Source organism: Peromyscus eremicus, chromosome 4 (assembly GCF_949786415.1).
Source record: "Peromyscus eremicus chromosome 4, PerEre_H2_v1, whole genome shotgun sequence".
NCBI classification, from domain to species: Eukaryota; Metazoa; Chordata; class Mammalia; order Rodentia; family Cricetidae; genus Peromyscus; species Peromyscus eremicus.
Window position 1 is genome coordinate 66,566,049 of NC_081419.1, and position 18,949 is coordinate 66,584,997.

The 18,949-nt window shown below is 45.2% G+C and overlaps 1 protein-coding gene across 10 annotated transcripts in view; it reads left to right on the forward strand.

The window, feature by feature from the left end:
• Window positions 1-18,949, forward strand: part of Agbl2 (AGBL carboxypeptidase 2) — a 61,681-nt gene that overhangs the window by 21,261 nt on the left and 21,471 nt on the right. For 7 of the 10 annotated variants that reach the window (XM_059260855.1, XM_059260856.1, XM_059260863.1 and 4 more), the window contains 8 exons: window positions 1,033-1,815; window positions 3,510-3,666; window positions 7,936-8,062; window positions 9,547-9,647; window positions 10,771-10,901; window positions 15,361-15,427; window positions 16,065-16,187; window positions 16,677-16,784. In XM_059260855.1, coding sequence (XP_059116838.1) covers window positions 1,033-1,815; window positions 3,510-3,666; window positions 7,936-8,062; window positions 9,547-9,647; window positions 10,771-10,901; window positions 15,361-15,427; window positions 16,065-16,187; window positions 16,677-16,784 — 1,597 coding nt within the window. Of the gene's footprint in view, window positions 1-1,032; window positions 1,816-3,509; window positions 3,667-7,935; window positions 8,063-9,546; window positions 9,648-10,770; window positions 10,902-15,360; window positions 15,428-16,064; window positions 16,188-16,676; window positions 16,785-16,813; window positions 16,891-18,949 lie in introns of those variants that run through there. The other 3 variants (XM_059260861.1, XM_059260862.1, XM_059260858.1) reach the window with 3 other exon arrangements.

Below are 18,949 nucleotides of genomic sequence, written 5' to 3' on the forward strand. Positions count from 1 at the left end.
TTTGGTTTTGGGGACAGGATTTACCTCTGAGATCGGCCTTAACTTTACAGTCCTCCTGCTTCAGGCTCCAAATGCTAGGATTGTGTGTGTGCATGACTATGCCTAGTTTGTTTCTTTCTTTCTTTCTTTCTTTCTTTTTTTCAGAGCTGAGGACCGAACCCAGGGCCTTGCACTTGCTAGGCAAGCGCTCTACCACTGAGCTAAATCCCCAACCCCAAAGTTTCTTCCTTTTTAAAAAATGTTTCTCTTTTGGAGAGGACACACATGTGGCATGCTGCGTGAGTGTATCTGTGTAGCTCAGAGGACAGTTTGCAGCTTTGGGTTCTTTCCATGTGAGTTCTTGAGATGAACTCAGGTCATCAGGCTTGGTGGCAAGTGCCCTTACCCACTGAGCCATCTTGCCAGCCCCAGTATCTTGCTCCCTTTAAGCAAAGTGAATATACTCCAGAGATGTCTTCTCATCTTCAAATAATTGATGACCAGAAAAAAAAAAAAAAACACTGAGGTTCAGGCGTTTTCACAATGTGATTTCATCTGTAAGATGGATAGCTAGCAGGCAGCCGAGATAGGGCGCTATTCAGTGTGTTTCAGAGAAACATACAGCAGTGATTAGAAACGGCTAGGAGCCGTTCTAGAAAGATACCAAGAAGTTAACAGAACCTCCAAACATCCCATGCAACAGTGAATTTGTTTGGCTTTTTGAAACAAGGTTTCCCTAACTTCAGAAACTCAGACTAGCCTCAAATTCACTGTATAGTCCAGGCTGGCTTGGAAATTAAGATCCTCCCACCACACTCAGCTCACAGAGAGATTGGAGACTCTTCCTTCTCAGTCCCAAAGTTTCCTTCCGCAGGTTTCACCGGTTTATTGTGTGATCTGGAGAGGTGGGTAAACGAGAGAAGATGCATTTGGTGTAGAGGCAGTTGTGATCGACCCATTTATACACAGAGAAAACAATACTTTCCCATGTTGGCTTTGAGGGGGAGGGGATGAGGTTGTAGAGATGTTCTTTCTCTTTTCTTCTCATTGTAGAGGTGTCTATGAGTATGAACTCACCTTGCGGACCGACCTCTACACAGACAAACACACCCAGTGGTTTTACTTTAGAGTTCAGAATACCAGGAAAGAGGTCACCTACCGCTTCACCATTGTCAACTTGCTGAAGCCCAAGAGCCTGTATGCGGTGGGGATGAAACCTCTGATGTACTCACAGCTGGATGCCACCACCTACAACATCGGCTGGCGGAGAGAAGGACACGAGATTAAGTACTATAAGAACAACATGGATGACGGGCAGCAGCCCCTGTACTGTCTCACCTGGACCATTCAGTTTCCCCATGACCAGGACACTTGCTTCTTTGCACACTTTTACCCGTACACTTACACGGACTTGCAATGCTATCTCTTGTCAATAGCAAACAACCCCATCCAGTCTCAGTTCTGCAAGCTCCGAGCTTTGTGCCGGAGTCTGGCAGGGAATACTGTCTACTTGCTCACCATCACCAACCCATCCAGGACCCCTCAAGAGGCAGCCGCAAAGAAAGCTGTGGTGCTGAGTGCCAGAGTCCACCCCGGAGAAAGCAATGGCTCCTGGATCATGAGAGGCTTTTTGGACTTCATCCTCAGCAACTCCCCAGATGCCCAGCTCCTCAGGGACATCTTTGTCTTCAAGGTGATTCCCATGTTAAATCCAGATGGCGTGATTGTGGGCAATTACCGGTGTTCACTGGCTGGAAGGGACTTGAACAGACATTATAAAACCGTTCTTAAGGACTCTTTCCCTTGCATTTGGTACACCAAGAATATGATCAAAAGGTGAGACCTCTTTGTTGATAATTCTGTGAATGCTGTGAACCTTAATGCCAGATACTCCTCTCTAGGAGGAGGAAGGTCTCATCTCTTGTTTTAGGAGTCTGGTATGGCCTTGGAGAGTCTTGGACTATGGGTTAATTTTCAGATCTTTAAAAGAAAATGAGGCCTGTATCAACATATCTGAACAAGACTCCCTCTCAGCAGGGGCTCCCTCTCCGACCCTGGATAGCCACCTTGGTAGCTAGCTCTAGGAATGTAATCTAATGGTTTTTAGCAAGGCAGAGGGAATTGGGGAGAAGGGAAAGGCCTGTCAGAGCCACATGCTCCAGTGGGCTAATCCTTTCAATATCAACCGTTTCACTTGCCCTCACTCCTGTGGAATTGAGCTTAAGGCTTACCACATGCTAGGTGAGCACTCTATCACTGAGCTATATTCTCAATTTCATCTTACTTTTTCAGACAGAATCCCTCACTGAACCCAGAGTTTCTTGCTTTGGTTGGACTGGTTGGCTATCAAGCCGCCAGTCTGTGTATCCTCCAACCATCCTGCCCACGTCAAGGTTTTACACACTCCCCACCATGCTCAGCGTTTAAATGGGAACCGAACTCAGGGCCTTGTGCTTGCATAACAAACACTTTACCAAGTGAACCAGTTCCCCAGCCCAGTTATTCCGTGTTTGTTTTTGGTGGAGGGTCTGGCGTGGTTCACTCTGTAGACCAGACTGGCCTCAAACCAGAGGTTTACCTCCTTCTGTTGGGATTAAAGGCTTGTACCATCATGCTGGGCTCAGCTCGCTCTTTCTTTTTCTTTTTCTTTTTCTTTTTTTTTTGTTTTGGTTTTTTGTTTCTTTGTGTTTTTTTTTGTTTGTTTGTTTGTTTTTTGTTTTGGTTTGGTGTTTTTGTTTTGTTTTGTTTTTTTTTGTCTTTTGAGACAGGGTTTCTCTGTGTAGCCCTGGCTGTCCTGGAACTTGCTCTGTAGACCAGACTAGCCTTGAACTCACAGAGCTCCACCTGCCTCTGCCTCCTGAGTGCTGGGATAAAAGGTGTGCTCTACCATGCCCAGCCAGTTGTTTGATTTTTAAGTCAAACAATTGGATCGAAAAGGTCAGGGGAGTTTTAGTATTCTTCTAAAGCTGTAATCATAATGAAGCTAAGAGTGCTTAAGTATGAAGTAACAGATACTATGATCAGTACTTTACACATTGGCCATTTTAATCTCCCCATTAACCCTCTGAGATTACAGATGGTCAATATCCACTGTTGCATGCAATAAGGAAATTGAGTTCCAAAACTGTTTAAAAACTTCAAGAAGGACTCAGAGCTAATAAGGAACAGGGTAGGTATTTGGATACAGGCCCTCTGACTCCAGGATCTGAGCCCACTAATATCACCAAATGTTGCTTGTGATGAAGATAAAGTAATAAATTAGCCTGCACTTTTCAAGCCTGTGTGAAAGCAGCTTGAAGCTATCGGTTAATAGCACCCATCTTAAAAGAGCTTCCATCCCACTGGAGGTAAACATGTAGCAGATAAGATATGAATGACAGTTTCTAGTCACACCGGTGTGAAGAGATAGGAGAAGGGCTGGGCTGACTGACGCATTTGGCCAACACAGGAGAACTGGTTTTGCTATTGACTGATTCTGTGACCATAGGTAGTTTGGAAGTCCACTGCATCCTTTGTTTCTTCCTCACTAGGCTTCTGGAAGAAAGAGAGGTTCTCTTGTACTGTGATTTCCACGGGCACAGTCGTAAGAACAATATCTTCCTGTACGGCTGTAATAGCAACAGTCGCAAGCACTGGCTTCATGAACGAGTCTTTCCTCTAATGTTAAGCAAAAATGCACCAGATAAGGTAAGCATGTGCCCTGAGTTTCTGACTGAGGGACAAAGCCCGCTTCCTGGAGGAAGGGTCTTATTTGGCTCATGGTGTTTAGCGTTATTATCTTTAGTGTTCCCAGGAACCTTGGTGTCAAGAATTAAAGTGTAGTGGGGCTGGAGAGATGGCTCAGAGGTTAAGAACACTGACTGTTCTTCCAGAGGTCCTGAGTTCAATTCCCAGCACCCACATGGTGGCTCACAACCATCTGTAATGAGATCTGGCGCCCTCTTCTGGCCTGCAGGGATACATGCAAACAGAACACTATACATAATAAATAAATAAATAAATCTTAAAAAAAAAAAGAAAAAGAATTAAAGTGTGGTTTAAGAATTGCTGGATCAGGGACTGGAGAGATGGCTCAATGGGTAGGAGCACTTGTGGCCCTTGCAGAGGACCCAGTTCCCAGCACCCACATGGTGGCCCATAACCATCTGTAACTCCAATTCTAGGGGATCTGATGCCCTCTTCTGATCTCCGAGGGCACCAGGCACACACATAGTGTACATCCATCCATCCCTGCAAAACACTTATACACAGAAACATTTTAAATCTAAAAGAAATATTTTTTTTTGTTTTTTGTTTGTTTTTGAAACAGGGTTTCTCTGTGTAGCCTTGGCTATCCTGGAACTCACTCTGTCGAGCAGGCTGGCCTTGAACTCACAGAGATCCCCCTGCCTCTGACTCCCAAGTACCGGGATTAAAGGCATGCAACACCATGCCCAGCTTTAAAAAAAAAAAAAAGAGTTTTTCAAATAATTTTTTAAAATGTTGCTGAATCGTCCAAGCATGGTGGTACACACCTTTAATCCCAGCACTCTGGAGGCAGAAGCTGACAGATCTCTGTGCCTTTGAGGACAGCCTACTCTGCATAGCAACTTCCAGCCAGCCATGGCTACAAAGTAAGATCTGCCAAAAAGCAAAAAAAAGGTAAGGAATTTCTGGGTCAGTGACTTGATAATGGATCAAGTATGGAATATCCATATTGTGGAGTGTTACTTGCAGTAACGTAAGTTTTAAATGCTGATATGCTAGGACATAGATGCACTTGATCATGTTAAGTTAAATGAAAGAAGTGAGATGAAATATTATATGATTCCATTGCATTCGATGTTCAGAAAAGACGTTTCCCCCCACCACCGTGTTGGGGATCAACCACTGGCTTGTTTGTGCTAACTGTTGAGCAACATCTGCAGAAAGGCCAGTCTACACTTTGTTTGTTTTCAGAACAGGGCAGTAAGAGAATGCCCCAGCACATGTGTGGAGGTCAGAGAGCAACGGTCAGGAGTTGGCTCTCTCCTTCTACCATGTGGGTCCCAGGGAGAAAAATCAGGTCATCAGACTTGGGGATAAAGTGTCTCTACTCACTGATCCGTCTTGCCAGCCCGTGGCAAATCTATAAAGCCAGAAGTGGTTCAGGGATGGCGGTGTGGGGTGTGGGGTGCGAGTGAATAGGAGGGAGCCGCTAATGAGTGTGGAGTATCTTTTTGTTTAAGTTTTTCCACCGGTGGAGCTGGCATCAGTCTGGGACTTGTAAAGGTGGGCAGGCGCTTTAGCACCAGCTACATCCCGAGTCTGTGGATTCCTTTCTGTGGTTTTGGAGATGTTCCATCCACACTCAGATTGTAGTGATGGCTGAACAGCTGTGTAGATGTGATACACCACTGAATTATGTGCTGGAATTTTTAATTCGTGTGTGTGTGTGTGTGTGTGTGTGTGTGTGTGTGTGTGTGTGTGTTTGTTTGATTATTTCAGACTGGCTGCCCCAAATTCTCTGTTTAGATGGGCAGCAGTCTTCCTGTCTTTGCCGCTCAAGCACCAGGATGACAACGTGCACCACCCTGCCTGACTGAGTTGCACATTGTTTATGTAACTGTGTCATTTAGATGAGTTAGTTTTTTCATGTGTAAATTATTTCAGTGAAAAATGGTGTGTGTGTGTTCGCACATGCATGTGTGTACACATGCTGAACTTAGAGTCTCATGCATACTAAGCATGTGCCCGACCACTGAGCTCAAAACTATCTCAAGATTCATTTACTTATTTATTATGTGGTTTTTTGAGACAGGGTTTCCTCTGTGTAGCCTTGGAACTCATTCTGTAGATCAGGCTGGTATCAAACACAGAGATCCACCTGCCTCTGCCTCCAGAGTGCTAGGATTAAAGGGGTGCGCCACCACCGCCCAGCGATAATTTTTTAAAAATTGCTCTGGGTAGTTCACCTGGGCAAAAGTTGAAACTCTTCCTGGGTGAGGTGATTATCTGTTACCTTTAACTCTGTGCTTAGCAGGGGAAGGCTTTAAAGGATGGGTACAGGGTTAATGTCAGTGGGGAGATAACTCAGTTGGTAAAAATACTTGCTATGCTATGGGGGGCCTGAGTCTGAATCCAGAACCCATAGGAAAAGCTGGGCATGGTAGTGATCACTTGTAATCCCAGTGCTGAGGAGATAGATGGATCCCCGGGGCTAGACAGCTGCCTAGCCCACTCAGCAGTCCCAGGCTCAGGAGAGATCCTGTCTCAAAACAAAAGTGAATGGCTCCTGAAAAAGGCACCCAAGGTTGACCTCTGACCTCTACATGTGTGCACGTACACACACTGATTCACATGCACACCTATGTGCACCCCACACACAAAAATGTTAATGTGATATGAGTCTCTACACAAGATCATAAATATCCAGGGCTGGTAACACATACATGTCCATAATCCTATCACTCTGGAGGCCAAGACAGGAGACACCATGAATCTATCTTAGGCTAAAAACACAAAGCTAGTGAAACAATTTTACAGCTTCATAGTTAACTAACAGCTTTGTGATCATTGGACAAATACAGATAATTTACATTAGTTTAGAAGTTGCTTTTCCCCATTATAAATAGGTTCACAAATATAACTACCATTAGAGATTAGATTGGATCTAGAAAAATGATAGTTCAAATTTTATCCCATTAGGCTGTACGTGACCAGGCTGGAGATGTAATTCAGTTCTAGAGTGCTTGCCCAGCTTGTATGAACACTGTATAAACTGGACATGGCAGTACACACCTGTAATCCTAGCACTCAGGAGGTGGAGACAGAAGAATCAGAACTTCAAGGTCATCCTTGGCTACTTAGTGAGTCTGAAGTCAGTGTAGGGTAATGAACCCCCCATGCCAAAAATCAAAACCAGTGTGAGAAATGTTTTATGCGTGCTGTTCTTACCTGTTACAAAGAGATCCAGTTTTCTCTCCCTTTTTTGTCTTGAGATGACATCATAACTATAACTCAGAACTGAACCAGCGGAGCATTGGGGCTGGGATTAGAACCCTGTTAGCTCTAGCTCCTTCAGTCTTCCCGGGAGGAATGCTCTGTGGTACCTCTCTAGAACCCCTGGATTCCACAGAGCTAGACAGCAAGATACCTTCTTGTAAACCTTCTTAGCAGAGTAGGATGACAAAGAGCTGAGCTGGGCATGAAAGGCAAAGGAGGGTATTGAACTCCTACCAAGAAGATTAACACCACGGAGGGACAGAGATTATGAGGGTAAGAAACATACAAATCAAAAATCATATTTGGAGGAAAACCTAGATCCGAGAGTTCACATTTCGTGATGGAAAATAAGTCACAGAGCCCACGTGGAGAACATACATGTAGCCCCAGCGTTCACAAGGTGCAAGAGGGCTGAAAAATTACTGATTACATGTCAAGAAAAGACTTAGAAAAGCTGGCTAGTACCTGAAATGGCAAAGTGTGCCCGTGTACCCAGATTTTTAGGGATCCTAGTCTAGCAAGATGCTCTGGAGGTAGGAGCAAATAAGGCTGGAAAATAGAAATATCTGTATCTTTCTCTTTTAAAGATCACAGTCCACATTAAATGCTGTGAGACCTATTTAGTTAACACCCCATCTCCCCACCCGAGATGACCACAGAACTCCTAACCCACCACTACCTTTTGACATTTCTCAAAATTTTCAGTGGCGCACGCCTCTAATCCCAGCACTCAGGAGGTAGAGGCAGGCAGATCTCTGTGAGTTCAGGGCCAGCCTGGGCTACACAGTGAGTTCCAGGACAGCCAGGGCTAACAAAGAAACTCTGTGTTGGAAAAAAAAAAAAGTAGTATCTTTGAATGGAATATATTTTAGGAAATAACATGTAAAACAAGAATGGCTCTCAGAGAACCATTCTTGTTTCCTGTTGATGACTCTCAGACATCTTGCATTTGCCCATCTATGTGATTAACAGAGAATCTGGGTTTCTTTTCAGTTCTCTTTTGACAGTTGTAACTTTAAGGTCCAAAAGTGCAAAGAGGGAACCGGAAGAGTTGTGATGTGGCGGATGGGCGTCATAAACAGCTACACCATAGAGTCCACCTTTGGCGGGTCTACCCTGGGTAAGAGGCAAACCTGGCCAGGGAAAGCCTGGCACAGCATCCGGGAGAAGACAGGCTTGGGAAAGCCAGAGAAATGGCTGGTGCGGAGGATTTCCTTGCTAGCCGTAGGTACCGCAGGTACGAATGTGGAGTACAGTGCATCACTGAACCGCATATCACCGTGTTTCCTCGGGACCTGGAGTCAGGAGTTCAGTTCTGACCTCCAGCTGCATTGATTAAGCTCTGTGATCCTGGGTCAGGTGTTTAACTTCTTTGACGCTCATATTCCCTCTAAGTGACAAGAATAGTACCTGAATTGTGAGCACTGCTTTAGCAGGCAGTACCTGCCACAAAGTAAAACCAAAATGATTTCAAAAGAACTTGATAATCCATTACAATAGTAAACCTTTTCATTGTCAGAGATTCTTCTGGACCAAACTAAAGCTAGGAGATCTGTCTTGTTCAGAAACATACTACTCTAGAATAAAAACTTACTTTTATTTTTATTCATGTACATTGTGTATGTCTCTCTCTGTGTGTAAATGTGTTCTGTCTGTCTGTCTGTCTCTGTCTCTGTCTCTGTCTCTCCTCCCCCCCTCTGTATGTCTGTCATGTGTGTGCAGTTGCTTGCAAGGGTTGGGAGAGGGTGTTGGATCCCCTGGAACTGGAGTTGCAGGCAGTTGTGAGTGGTCCAGGGTGGGTGCTGGGAACCAAACTTGGGTCCTGTGGAAGCATTATTAATGCTGAGCCCCTCCAGCCCTATGAGGAGTGATACTCTAAAAATTCACTCACAAATTAGATTTAGCACATAAGATTTAGGAGGCTGGAAAGATGCCTCAGCTGTCAAGAGCACATACTACTCTCGGAGAGGATCTAGGTTCAATTCCCAGAACCCACGTGCTCACAACCATCTGTAACTCCAGTTCCAGGGGCTCTGACACCCTCTTCTGACTTCCGAAGTCACCAAGCAAACACATGGTGCAGACATACATGCAGAAAAAAATGTCAATGTTCATTAAATAAATATAAATATAAAAATCTTTAAAATAAAAGACCTAGGGCTTGAGAGATAACTCAGTGGTTAAGAATGCTTGCTGCTCTTCCAGAGGACCTGGGTTTGACCCTGGCACTTGTGTCTGGCAGTTCACAACTATCTGTAACTCCAGCTCTCGAGGATCCAAGCCTCTAGTCTCTCTGGGCATTTGTACTTATGCACACAGAAACCTATAACTACACACAATTTTAAAATTTTATTTTTATATGTATGTGTGTGAGTCTTTTGCCTGCATGTATGTATGTGTGCCACTTGCATGCATTGCCTGCAGAATTCAGAAGAGGGCATTGGATCCCCTAGAACTGGAGCTATGGATGGTTGTGAGCCACCATGTGGGTTCAGGGACCCTAACCTGGGTCCCCTGCAAGAGCAGTAAATGCTCTTAACTGCTGAGCCACCTCTTCACCCCCGATTTTAAAAATCTAACAAAAAATTATGGGTTTTTTTCCAGGCAGTAAAAGAGACACTCATTTTACCGTTGAGGACCTGAAGTCCCTAGGTTATCATGTCTGTGACACGATTCTGGATTTCTGTGATCCTGACCAGACCAAGGTAAAAACGGAGTTTCAGGAAATGTTTCAGCTGCTACTACTCTGCTGAGTTTCGTGTGGGTCCAGAGTCCACCCCGATGATCTTTGTCTCCTCTTTTTTTTTTTTTTTTTTTTTTTTTTTTAATTTATTTATTTATTATGTATACAATGTTCTGCCTGCATGTATGCCTGCAGACCAGAAGAGGGCACTAGATCTCATTACAGGTGGTTGTGAGCCACCATGTGGGTGCTGGGAATTGAACTCAAGACCTGGAAGAACAGTCGGTGCTCTTAACCTTTGAGCCATCTCTCCGGCCCCGGGGTTTTCATCTTTTTATGCTTCCCCTCCACGGCAAGTATTCTCAAGCTTGCCTCTGTCTGAAAACATGAAGATTTCCTTTGGCCCTGCTCTTCTAGTGCCTATTTCTGATTCCCTCACTCAGTCTGAGAGGGGGCGTGTCCCACAGTCCCTAACGCATCTCTCAGGTCCCTGTCTAAGTGTTGGCTTGATAAGCACTACCCTGGATGCGATGCTTGGTAAAGAATCAAAAGGTTTAATCAGTGCCTGCCTTCCCCCTGATGATGCTGGACATGGAGCACAAGACCTCCTCATTTACGTGAGCCAAGCACTCTACTGCTGACCTATGTCTTTATGCAAACCATCCTTGCCATAGGCCACAGTCAGAACAATGCCATTCTTTTTTTTTTTTTTTTTTTTTTTTTGGTTTTTCAAGACAGGGTTTCTCTGTGTAGCTTTGAGCCTTTCCTAGAACTCGCTTTGGAGACCAGGCTGGCCTCAAACTCACAGAGATCTGCCTGCCTCTGCCTCCCGAGTGCTGGGATTAAAGGCGTGTGCCACCACTGCCCGGCTGAGAACAATGCCATTCTAAGTGCTCCCTCCTCGCAACTCAGAACAATCGATGAAACCGTTGCAGAAGTGGGCCATAGCCAGAGAAGTGGCTAAGGCAGTGCCCACTGATCTTGTGCTCTAAGATAGTTTTATGTGTCTAGCCCAGGCCACGTGTCCGTTACCATGTCTTTAGGAAGGAATTACAGCTTACCGCATCAATAATGTAAGTGCCTTTCAGCGTACCCTCCAAAGCATCTCCTGACTAGCGTACAAAATTGTTTTCCCTTTGCTGCAGTACACTCAGTGTCTACAAGAGCTTAAGGAGCTCTTACAACAGGAAATCCACAAGAAGTTCAGTAACTTTGGACAAGATGTGGACTTAGAAGCAAGCTGGAGTGACATTCCTTTGTCTGACATTGAATCCAGGTAACAAATTTCATTTCAAAGAAAATCAGGGATTGGTAATACATCGTTGATGCCAGTACTTGGGAGACAGGGGCAGGGGGACTGGGAATTTGAGGAAAGCCTGGGTTACCTTTACATGACACCCTGTCTTCTTATTTATTTGTTTGTTTATCTGTCTATCTATCTCTCCATCCATCCATCCATTTATTTATTTTGAGACAAGGTCTTACTGTATCACCATGGCTGACCTAGATCTCACAGAGATCTGCTTGCCTCTACTTGATTGAAAGCATGTACATGCAGATTAAAATATCTCCATGTCCTAAGACCTTGACCAGATATGGTAGTGCATGCCTCTAATCCCAGCAGTCTGGAGAGAGATGTAAGCAGATCTCTGTAGTGAGTTCCAGAAAAGCCAGGGCTACAGAGAGAGACCCTACCTATGTCTTAGTTACTTTTCTATTGCTGCAACAATAGATAACTTAGAAAAGAAAGTCTTAAATTGGACTTATGGTTTCAGAGGGTTAGAGTCCATGATGGCAAGGCAAAGGTATGGTGGCAGGAACAGCTGAGAGCTCACATCCTGTTTTTGTATTTGTTTTTTATTTATCTTGTTTTGTTTGAGACAGGGCCTCACTATGCATCCCTGGCTGACCTGGAACTCACTGTGTAGACCAGGCTGGCCTTGAACTTGCAGAGTTCCACCTGCCTCTGCCTCCCAAGTGCTGGGATTAAAGACGTGTGCCTCTATACCTGACTTGAGAGCTCATATCTTGAGCTGAAAGTCAGAGGAAGAGACAGACACTGTGAATAGTTGCAGTCTTTTGAAACGTAAAGCCCTCCCCCAGTGACACACCTCCTCCAAAAAGGCCAAATCTCCTGATCCTTCCCAAACAGTTCCACTAACTGGGGAACATCTGAGCCTATGAGGGCCATTCTCATTCAAACCACCACACCCTATCTCAAAAACCAAAACAAAATGGCTCTTGTAATAATACATACTAAAGGTGATCATAATTTAGAACAAAATATTACTAGTGATTGAAGGAAGTGTCAAACTGATTGGATTCTAGGTTGTTTTTCAGTCTTACAGTCTTAATGCTCTGAAAAGAGGAGACTAGCAAACAGAAGTGAGGAAGGTGGGGCTTTCCAAACCCAACTTAGCTACTGGTCAATCCTTTCCAGGTAGTTAGATCCTGTTGTGTTCAAAACAGTTAGAGATCTTGATAGTGAGCCATTGGTCTGGAAGCATTTCTCAAGCTTCTCAGATTCCACCTTGACCCACTCCTGCATCCTGAAATCAGACAGGTGATCTGCAAAGGAACTGTCAGGGACCAGAACAATGGGGAAGACGAGGAAGAAAGCAGTCTTCCCATTCCACCACAGGGCTCTTGTAACTCTGAGGTTCTGGATTCTTCTCATAGAGTTGTCTAAGGATCTGTACTCACCTACAGGCAGTAAGAACCCAAACCTGATATCCTGGCCACAACGACAATTATGCCTGGATTCCGGGTCTATTTTTGTGTATTAAAAAGCTCTTAATATTTTATTTAAAAATTTTAAAAAGTATTTTTATTTTATATGTATGATTTTTTTTTGTCTGCCTGTATGTATGTGTATCACATGTGTGCCTGGTGCCCATAGAGATCAGAAAGGGTGTCAGATTCCCCTAGACCTGGATTTAGAGATGGCTATGTGCCTCCATGTGGGTGCTGGGAACTGAACAAGGGTCCTCCAGAACAGTCAATGCTCTTAATCTTTGAGTCATCTCTTTAGGGGAGCACATAAAGCATTTTATTCAATCCAAACACCATTCCCTCCCCTCAAGTTTCTCCCTTATTCCCACTAGTATGTGTCTCTTCCAGCTTCATGCTCTCTCTTTTTCGTGGCTGTGCAAGAATAGCACCCTTTACTCCAAGCTTTCTGGCCAAGGTGCCTCTAACTGCCCGAGTCCTCCTTCAAAGGTTACGGGGCTGGGCTTGGAGTCTTCCATCTTTGTAGGACAGTTGGGAGGGTGTGGCTGTTCCACCCACAATAGGTAGCACATAGAGTTCTGGGCCCCTAAGCAGCTCTGCTGGCCCAGTCTCACAAATGTTTCTATAGGGAACTTAAACCTCAGACCAGGCAGGTTGCCCCGTCAATCATTTCCCCATCCACTCTCCCTCAGTCCACTGCACTAGCCCCTTCTTATTGCAGCCTAAGAATCAAAATGTCCTGTGCAGGTCAGCTCACTGATATACAGAGCCCAGGAGAAGGAATGGCAAAAATAGACAGACTCTACACATAGCTGACTCAGACAGAACAACTGATGTATTTAGCTAAGAATTAGAAGAAAGAGTTTGCCAACGTCTATACCACAGAGTCAGTGGGCACAAGCCTCCCTGGGGTGCTACCTGTCCATTCTCACAACGGCACATAAAGGCAGGCTAGGAATGGTGAGGTTGCTCTGTGTGTGCACACCTGGTTGACATTTTCTGGGACATGCTACATCTAATGCCTTGATATCCCATTTGCTAAAGTGGTCTCTGATTTCCAAAAGAGACTACAGAGCCTATTATCCAGCAGCCTCAAAGGCTCCTTCTTGACTGGAGAAGCCTTTGAGAACAGCGCATTGGAAATTAGATCACAGGAAACAGGGCTTTCTCTCCGCTCTGCAGTGGCAGGCCTCCTGGTTGCAGGCCAAGGGGAGGGAGCAGAATAGGCTAGGCAAGTGCTTTGAAATGCTTTTTCCCCTGTGAAGTTTGAGTTTTGTGCCCAAGGTACTTTTCTATTTTAAATCTAATTGTACTTATTATTATTATTATTATTATTATTATTATTATTATTGGGGGTGGGGAGGAACTGAATTCAGGTCATCAGGCACTCGTACCTACTGAACCATTCCACTGGCCCTGAAGACACTTTCTGGAGCCTCCATTATATACAGTGTCATCCTCAATTCCAGTCCACCATATCCCATGAAGAGGTAAACGTGTGTGATATGATGAAAACAGTTTAACCATCAGAGTCCTTGTCCATCCTGGCCCTTGCAAGAAAGAGCAGAGGAGAGTTTGTGGAGGAAGATTACATTAGTCTGTATGTGCATCCAGAACCTGTGAATAAAGAATTGATGTCATTAAAAATAGTGCTCCAGGGATAGTGATGCAGCTCTGTAGCTGGAGTTATCTCCAGTCCCGCCCAGGCCCGCAGTCACTCAGATCCAAATAAACACACAGACACTCATATTATTTAAACTGTTTGGCCTAGTGGCTCAGGCTTCTTGCTGAGAAGTAACTTACATCTTAAATTAACCCATTTTTATTAATCTATACCTTGCCACGTGGCTCGTGGCTTACTGATATCTTACATGTTGCTACTTATGGTGGCGGCTGGCAGTGTCTCCTGCCTCAGCCCTCCTGTTCCCAGAATTCTCCTCTGTCTTTGTCCTGCCTATAATTCCTGCCTGGCTGCTGGCCAATCAGCATTTTATTTATCAATCAATCAGAGCAACACATTCATAGCATCCCCAGCATAGCTCAATGGCAAACAACCTGCTTGGCATCCATCCGTAAGCCTCTGGGTTCAGGCTCTAGCATCCCTCAGACAAACACCAGGAAAATGGAAGATTATTTATTTTTATTTTATTTTATGCAGACGGGTATTTTGCTTTCATGCATGTTTGTGCATCACACGCACACAGTGACTGGGGGGGTCAAAAGAGGGCATTGCATTCTCTGGAACTGCAGTGGCAGAAGGTTGTGAGCCACTCTGTGGGCCCTGGGAACTGAACTCAGATCCTCGGAAAGAGCAGCCAGTGCTCTTTCCCTGAACCATCTCTCCAGCCCCCCCAAATTTTTTTCTCTTCTTTCTGTACTTTGTGCGTGTTTGTTTGTTGTTTGTTCTTCTGAGACAGGGTCTCACAATGTAGACTTGACTGGAGCTCACTATGTAACCCAGGCTGGCCTCAGACTCAGAGAAGTCCACAGGCCCCTGCCTCCTGAGCGCTGGGATTTAAAGACACATTAGTACCACATGCAGCTTGTTCTGCCTTCATTGAGACAGTGTTTCACTATAGCCCAGGTTGGACTCTAACTCAGCAATCCTCCTGCTTCAGCTCCCCAAGTGCTGGCATCACAGTTGTGCACCACTGCACCTGGCTAAAAGTCCCTGAAGTAATTTTTCTGGTGTTTAGCCTGCTGATTATTCATCTCCTTTAGTTATTTATACATTCAGCACATTTTCCCTGAGTAACCGGTAGAATGAATCCTGGCTTTGGGGAATTAGCATCAGCTCAGAAGAAATGAAGAAGGAAATGCCTCTGTCCTCAGGGACATCACAGTCTCTAGGACTGTGTATCCCACAGCCTCTCTCCCCTCTGCCAAGGCACCTTTGCCCATCTGGTCAGCGTTTGCTTTGCACACTGACGGTGAACTCCTCAGTGCAGAGCCTCTGCTTCCTCGAGTAACAGTTCCTTCCATGTCTTCTTCTTCTTTCTTCCCAGCACAAGTGGCTCGGACAGCTCCCTCTCGGATGGTCTTCCTGCCCACCTGCTGAACATAGCCAATGAGGTGAGAGGACACCGGTTCTTGTACACTCGCAAAACATAAAAACCACGAAACCAAAAGCCTCGTGATGCTAGACAGTTGAGCAAATGTTCCAGCCCTCCTAGAACCTGCACGAACTATAGCACCAGCCCCAGGGATGCAGCTCAGGAAGAAAGCACTTGCCTAGTATGAGTGAATTCCTGGTTTCAGTCACCAGTAAGTCAAAAAGAAAATTGCAGTAGTGTCCTAGCTGGTCACCTACCCCAAGTATGTCGCCATGTCCTTTGTCTGCTTCTTGCTTAATTGCTGGAGCTTCTTTATGGTGACGCCAGGCCGAACATTTTAGCCGCAGTGATCAGAGTCGTCTGTACCTGACCTTGTTAGCATAAGGCGCCTGTTTTGTGTTGTCAGTCACGTGCATTTGGCTATCGATCCAGGTGCCCCATTTGGTAGCAGTCTCTATCGGTGGGAGTCGGGCGTGCTCAATAGGGAACAGCCTCTGGAAAGAAGGCGGCTGAACTGCTGCTCATTCTCCACACCAGTAAACAAGGACCACATGCCAGGCCACTACAGTGTCCCGGCTGTGAAGCGGACTGCCGTGTGAGGATGAGTGTGGCTCTGCAGCCCCCTCTGACCAGTTCCTCTGTCGTTTCTGGAACAGTTGAATCAGAAGATGCTGCTAAAGAAGACAAAGAAGAAGAGACTCCAGACCAGGAAACAGCGCGACGAGCAATACCAGAAGAACTACCTGATGCGCGAGCTGAAGCTGGCAGAGGACACCCAGGTAAGCCATCTCCCCGGCCTCTCCCTGCTCTCTGTCCCTCGTGTTCCACAGACGAAGCGGAGACAGAGCTAGAGTTTATCCCCAGCTAGAAGGGGTGGTGGGAAGAGGGGGTGCTTTCTGCTTTGAGGTCAGAGTCCTTCCTCAGATCCTCTGCATGTGTCTGAGCAGATCTCAGCCTCAGCCCACTGGTCCTCTCCTCCACTCGCTCAGGCACAGCAGGTACAGGCTATGACTAAATCCGAATTCCCACAGGGAAGAGGCAGAGTCGGAGTGTGTTAGCCGGAGGTCAGCCAGCGTGGCTGGGTGGTTGAGGTGAGGGTCAGGAGGGGACACCCCTGCACCTTGTGCGTGGCTACCATTCCCACCACCGATACCCCGCCCCGACGCTGCTTCCTAAATCGAGACATGCTTTCAAGAGTGTTTCCCTGGTAGGTGAATTGGGTAGATGAGAATGCATCAACTGAACGACCTTTCACTCAATCCTTGTAGGGAAGGGCAAGATTTGCTTCTACTCTGCAAAAGCAGCCTACCCTTTTGAAAGCCCCGGAGAAATCTAGTTCTTCAGTAATGAGAAATGAAAAGCCAAGGCTCAATGAGGTATTTTTGCTTGACTCTCTGTCACACAGATTCTCTGATTTCTCCAATTAGCACGTCAGTTCCACTAGGTGAAGGATGCAGTAGCCATTGTGTTACCGGGGAATGAAGAGGATGCTAACATTACTTTTGATTAAAAACTGAAATCTTATATTAAATATTGATGATTTGTGGTTTTATATCAAGAACATAAGAGGAGGCTGCGTTACTTATCCATACAAGCATTCATACACACATCAAAAGATTTTATCTTGTGCCTACTATATGGCAGGTCCTTTACTGGATACTGAGAATACATCAGTAAGCAAGATACGGTCCTTTTCCCAGAGACCTTAGAAGTGGGTGGGACTTTCAACAAGTTAGCAGGGATTATGTTGTAGGGAAGGGCACATGGAGAAGAGGCACTCGGGAGTTTTCAGTACTTTAGAATCTTACAGCTGAATTCCTGGGTTCTCACTGGATACAATGACACACGCCTGTAATAATCCCAGCACTTGAGAGGTAGAAGCTGGGGAACCAATGAGTTCTCCATGAGACCTCGTAGATTTCAGAGACTAAGTATAGAGCTCAATGGTAGAAACTTGCCTAGTATGTACAAGGCTCTGAGTTCAATTCTCAGCACTGCTATAAAATTGTTTTTAGGGGTTGGGGATTTAGCTCAGGGGTAGAGTGCTTGCCTAGCAAGCACAAGGCCCTGGGTTTGGTCCTCAGCTTGGGGAAAAAACAAAGTTTTGGAGCCAGGTGGTAGTGGCACATGCATTTAATCCCAGCACTTGGGAGGCAGAGACAGTCAGATCTTTGTGAGTTCAAGGCCAGCCAGGTCTACAGAGCGAGATCCAGGACAGGCACCAAAACTACACAGAGAAACCCTGTCTTGAAAAAACCAAAAAAAATTGTTTTTTGAACCTGGTGTAGTGACTTAGGCCTGTAATACCAGCTTTTGAAGAGACTAAGACAGAAGGATCACAAGTTCAAGTCTGAGTAACTTAGAAAGACCCTTCTCAATAATGGAGAGAAGGGTCCTGGAAAGATGGCTCAGCAGTTCTGAGTGCTTGCTGCTCTTGCAGAGGATGAGGACTCAGTTCCCAGCACCCACATCAGGCAGCTCACAACCATCTATAGCTCCAGAGGACCTAATGCCCTCTTCTGGTCTCCTCAGGCACCAGTACATACACGGCATACATTTATACAGATATATATTACAACTGAGCCAATAATCATATATATATATATATATATATTCCAAAATAAAGCTGTTTTTTAAGTTGGGCAGTGGTGGTGCACACCTTTAATCCCAGCACTCTGGAGGCAGAAGCAGGCAGATTTCTTGAGTTCGAGGTCAGCTTTTTCCATAGTGTGAGTTCTAGGACAGCCCAGACTACACAGAGAAACCTTGTCTAGAAAAACAAAGCAAACAAATAGCTTTTTTAAAAACATTGAGAAAAAGGCTAGGATTATTATATATCCTCAGTTGTAGGATGCTTGTCTGGCATGCTCAAAGTCTTAAGTTCAATTCCCAGTCTCTCTCTCTCTCTCTCTCTCTCTCTCTCTCTCTCTCTCTCTCTCTCTCTCTCTCTCACACACACACACACACACACACACACACACAAACACACACGGGTTTTGATACTATAGTGGCTGGTTCTTAGTAGAACTGACAGAAAATGAGCCTTCCTTGTAGAGAATGCTCCCCTGTGATTAACAATAATACAGTAAGTACAGTGAGCTCCAACTGGACTACCCCAGGAACCGCCCCCTCCAGAATACAACCATCAGATCAACATCGAGGACTATTTAGTGTCTAATGTAACTGTCAGAAGCACAAGCTTTGAGGTCTGTTCAAATTCCAGCTCCACTCCAGCCCCTAAACCTGAAACTTTGTGAGAGACATGACTCCATAATTGGAAAATTCTATACTATGAAACTGGTTTCATACAAACACATTAACAAATGCTACATAAAGGTCAATGAGAAGCCTCAGTGGATAAAGGTGTTTGCACCTCAAACTGGCAACCTAAATTTGATTTCCAGAGTTCACAGTAGAAGACAACAGACAACTCCCAAGGTTGTCTGTGACCTCCACGTGTGTCATGAACATACATGCCCACTCACACACACACACACACACACACACAGACACATGCACATACCTTCAGGCTGTATGTGTA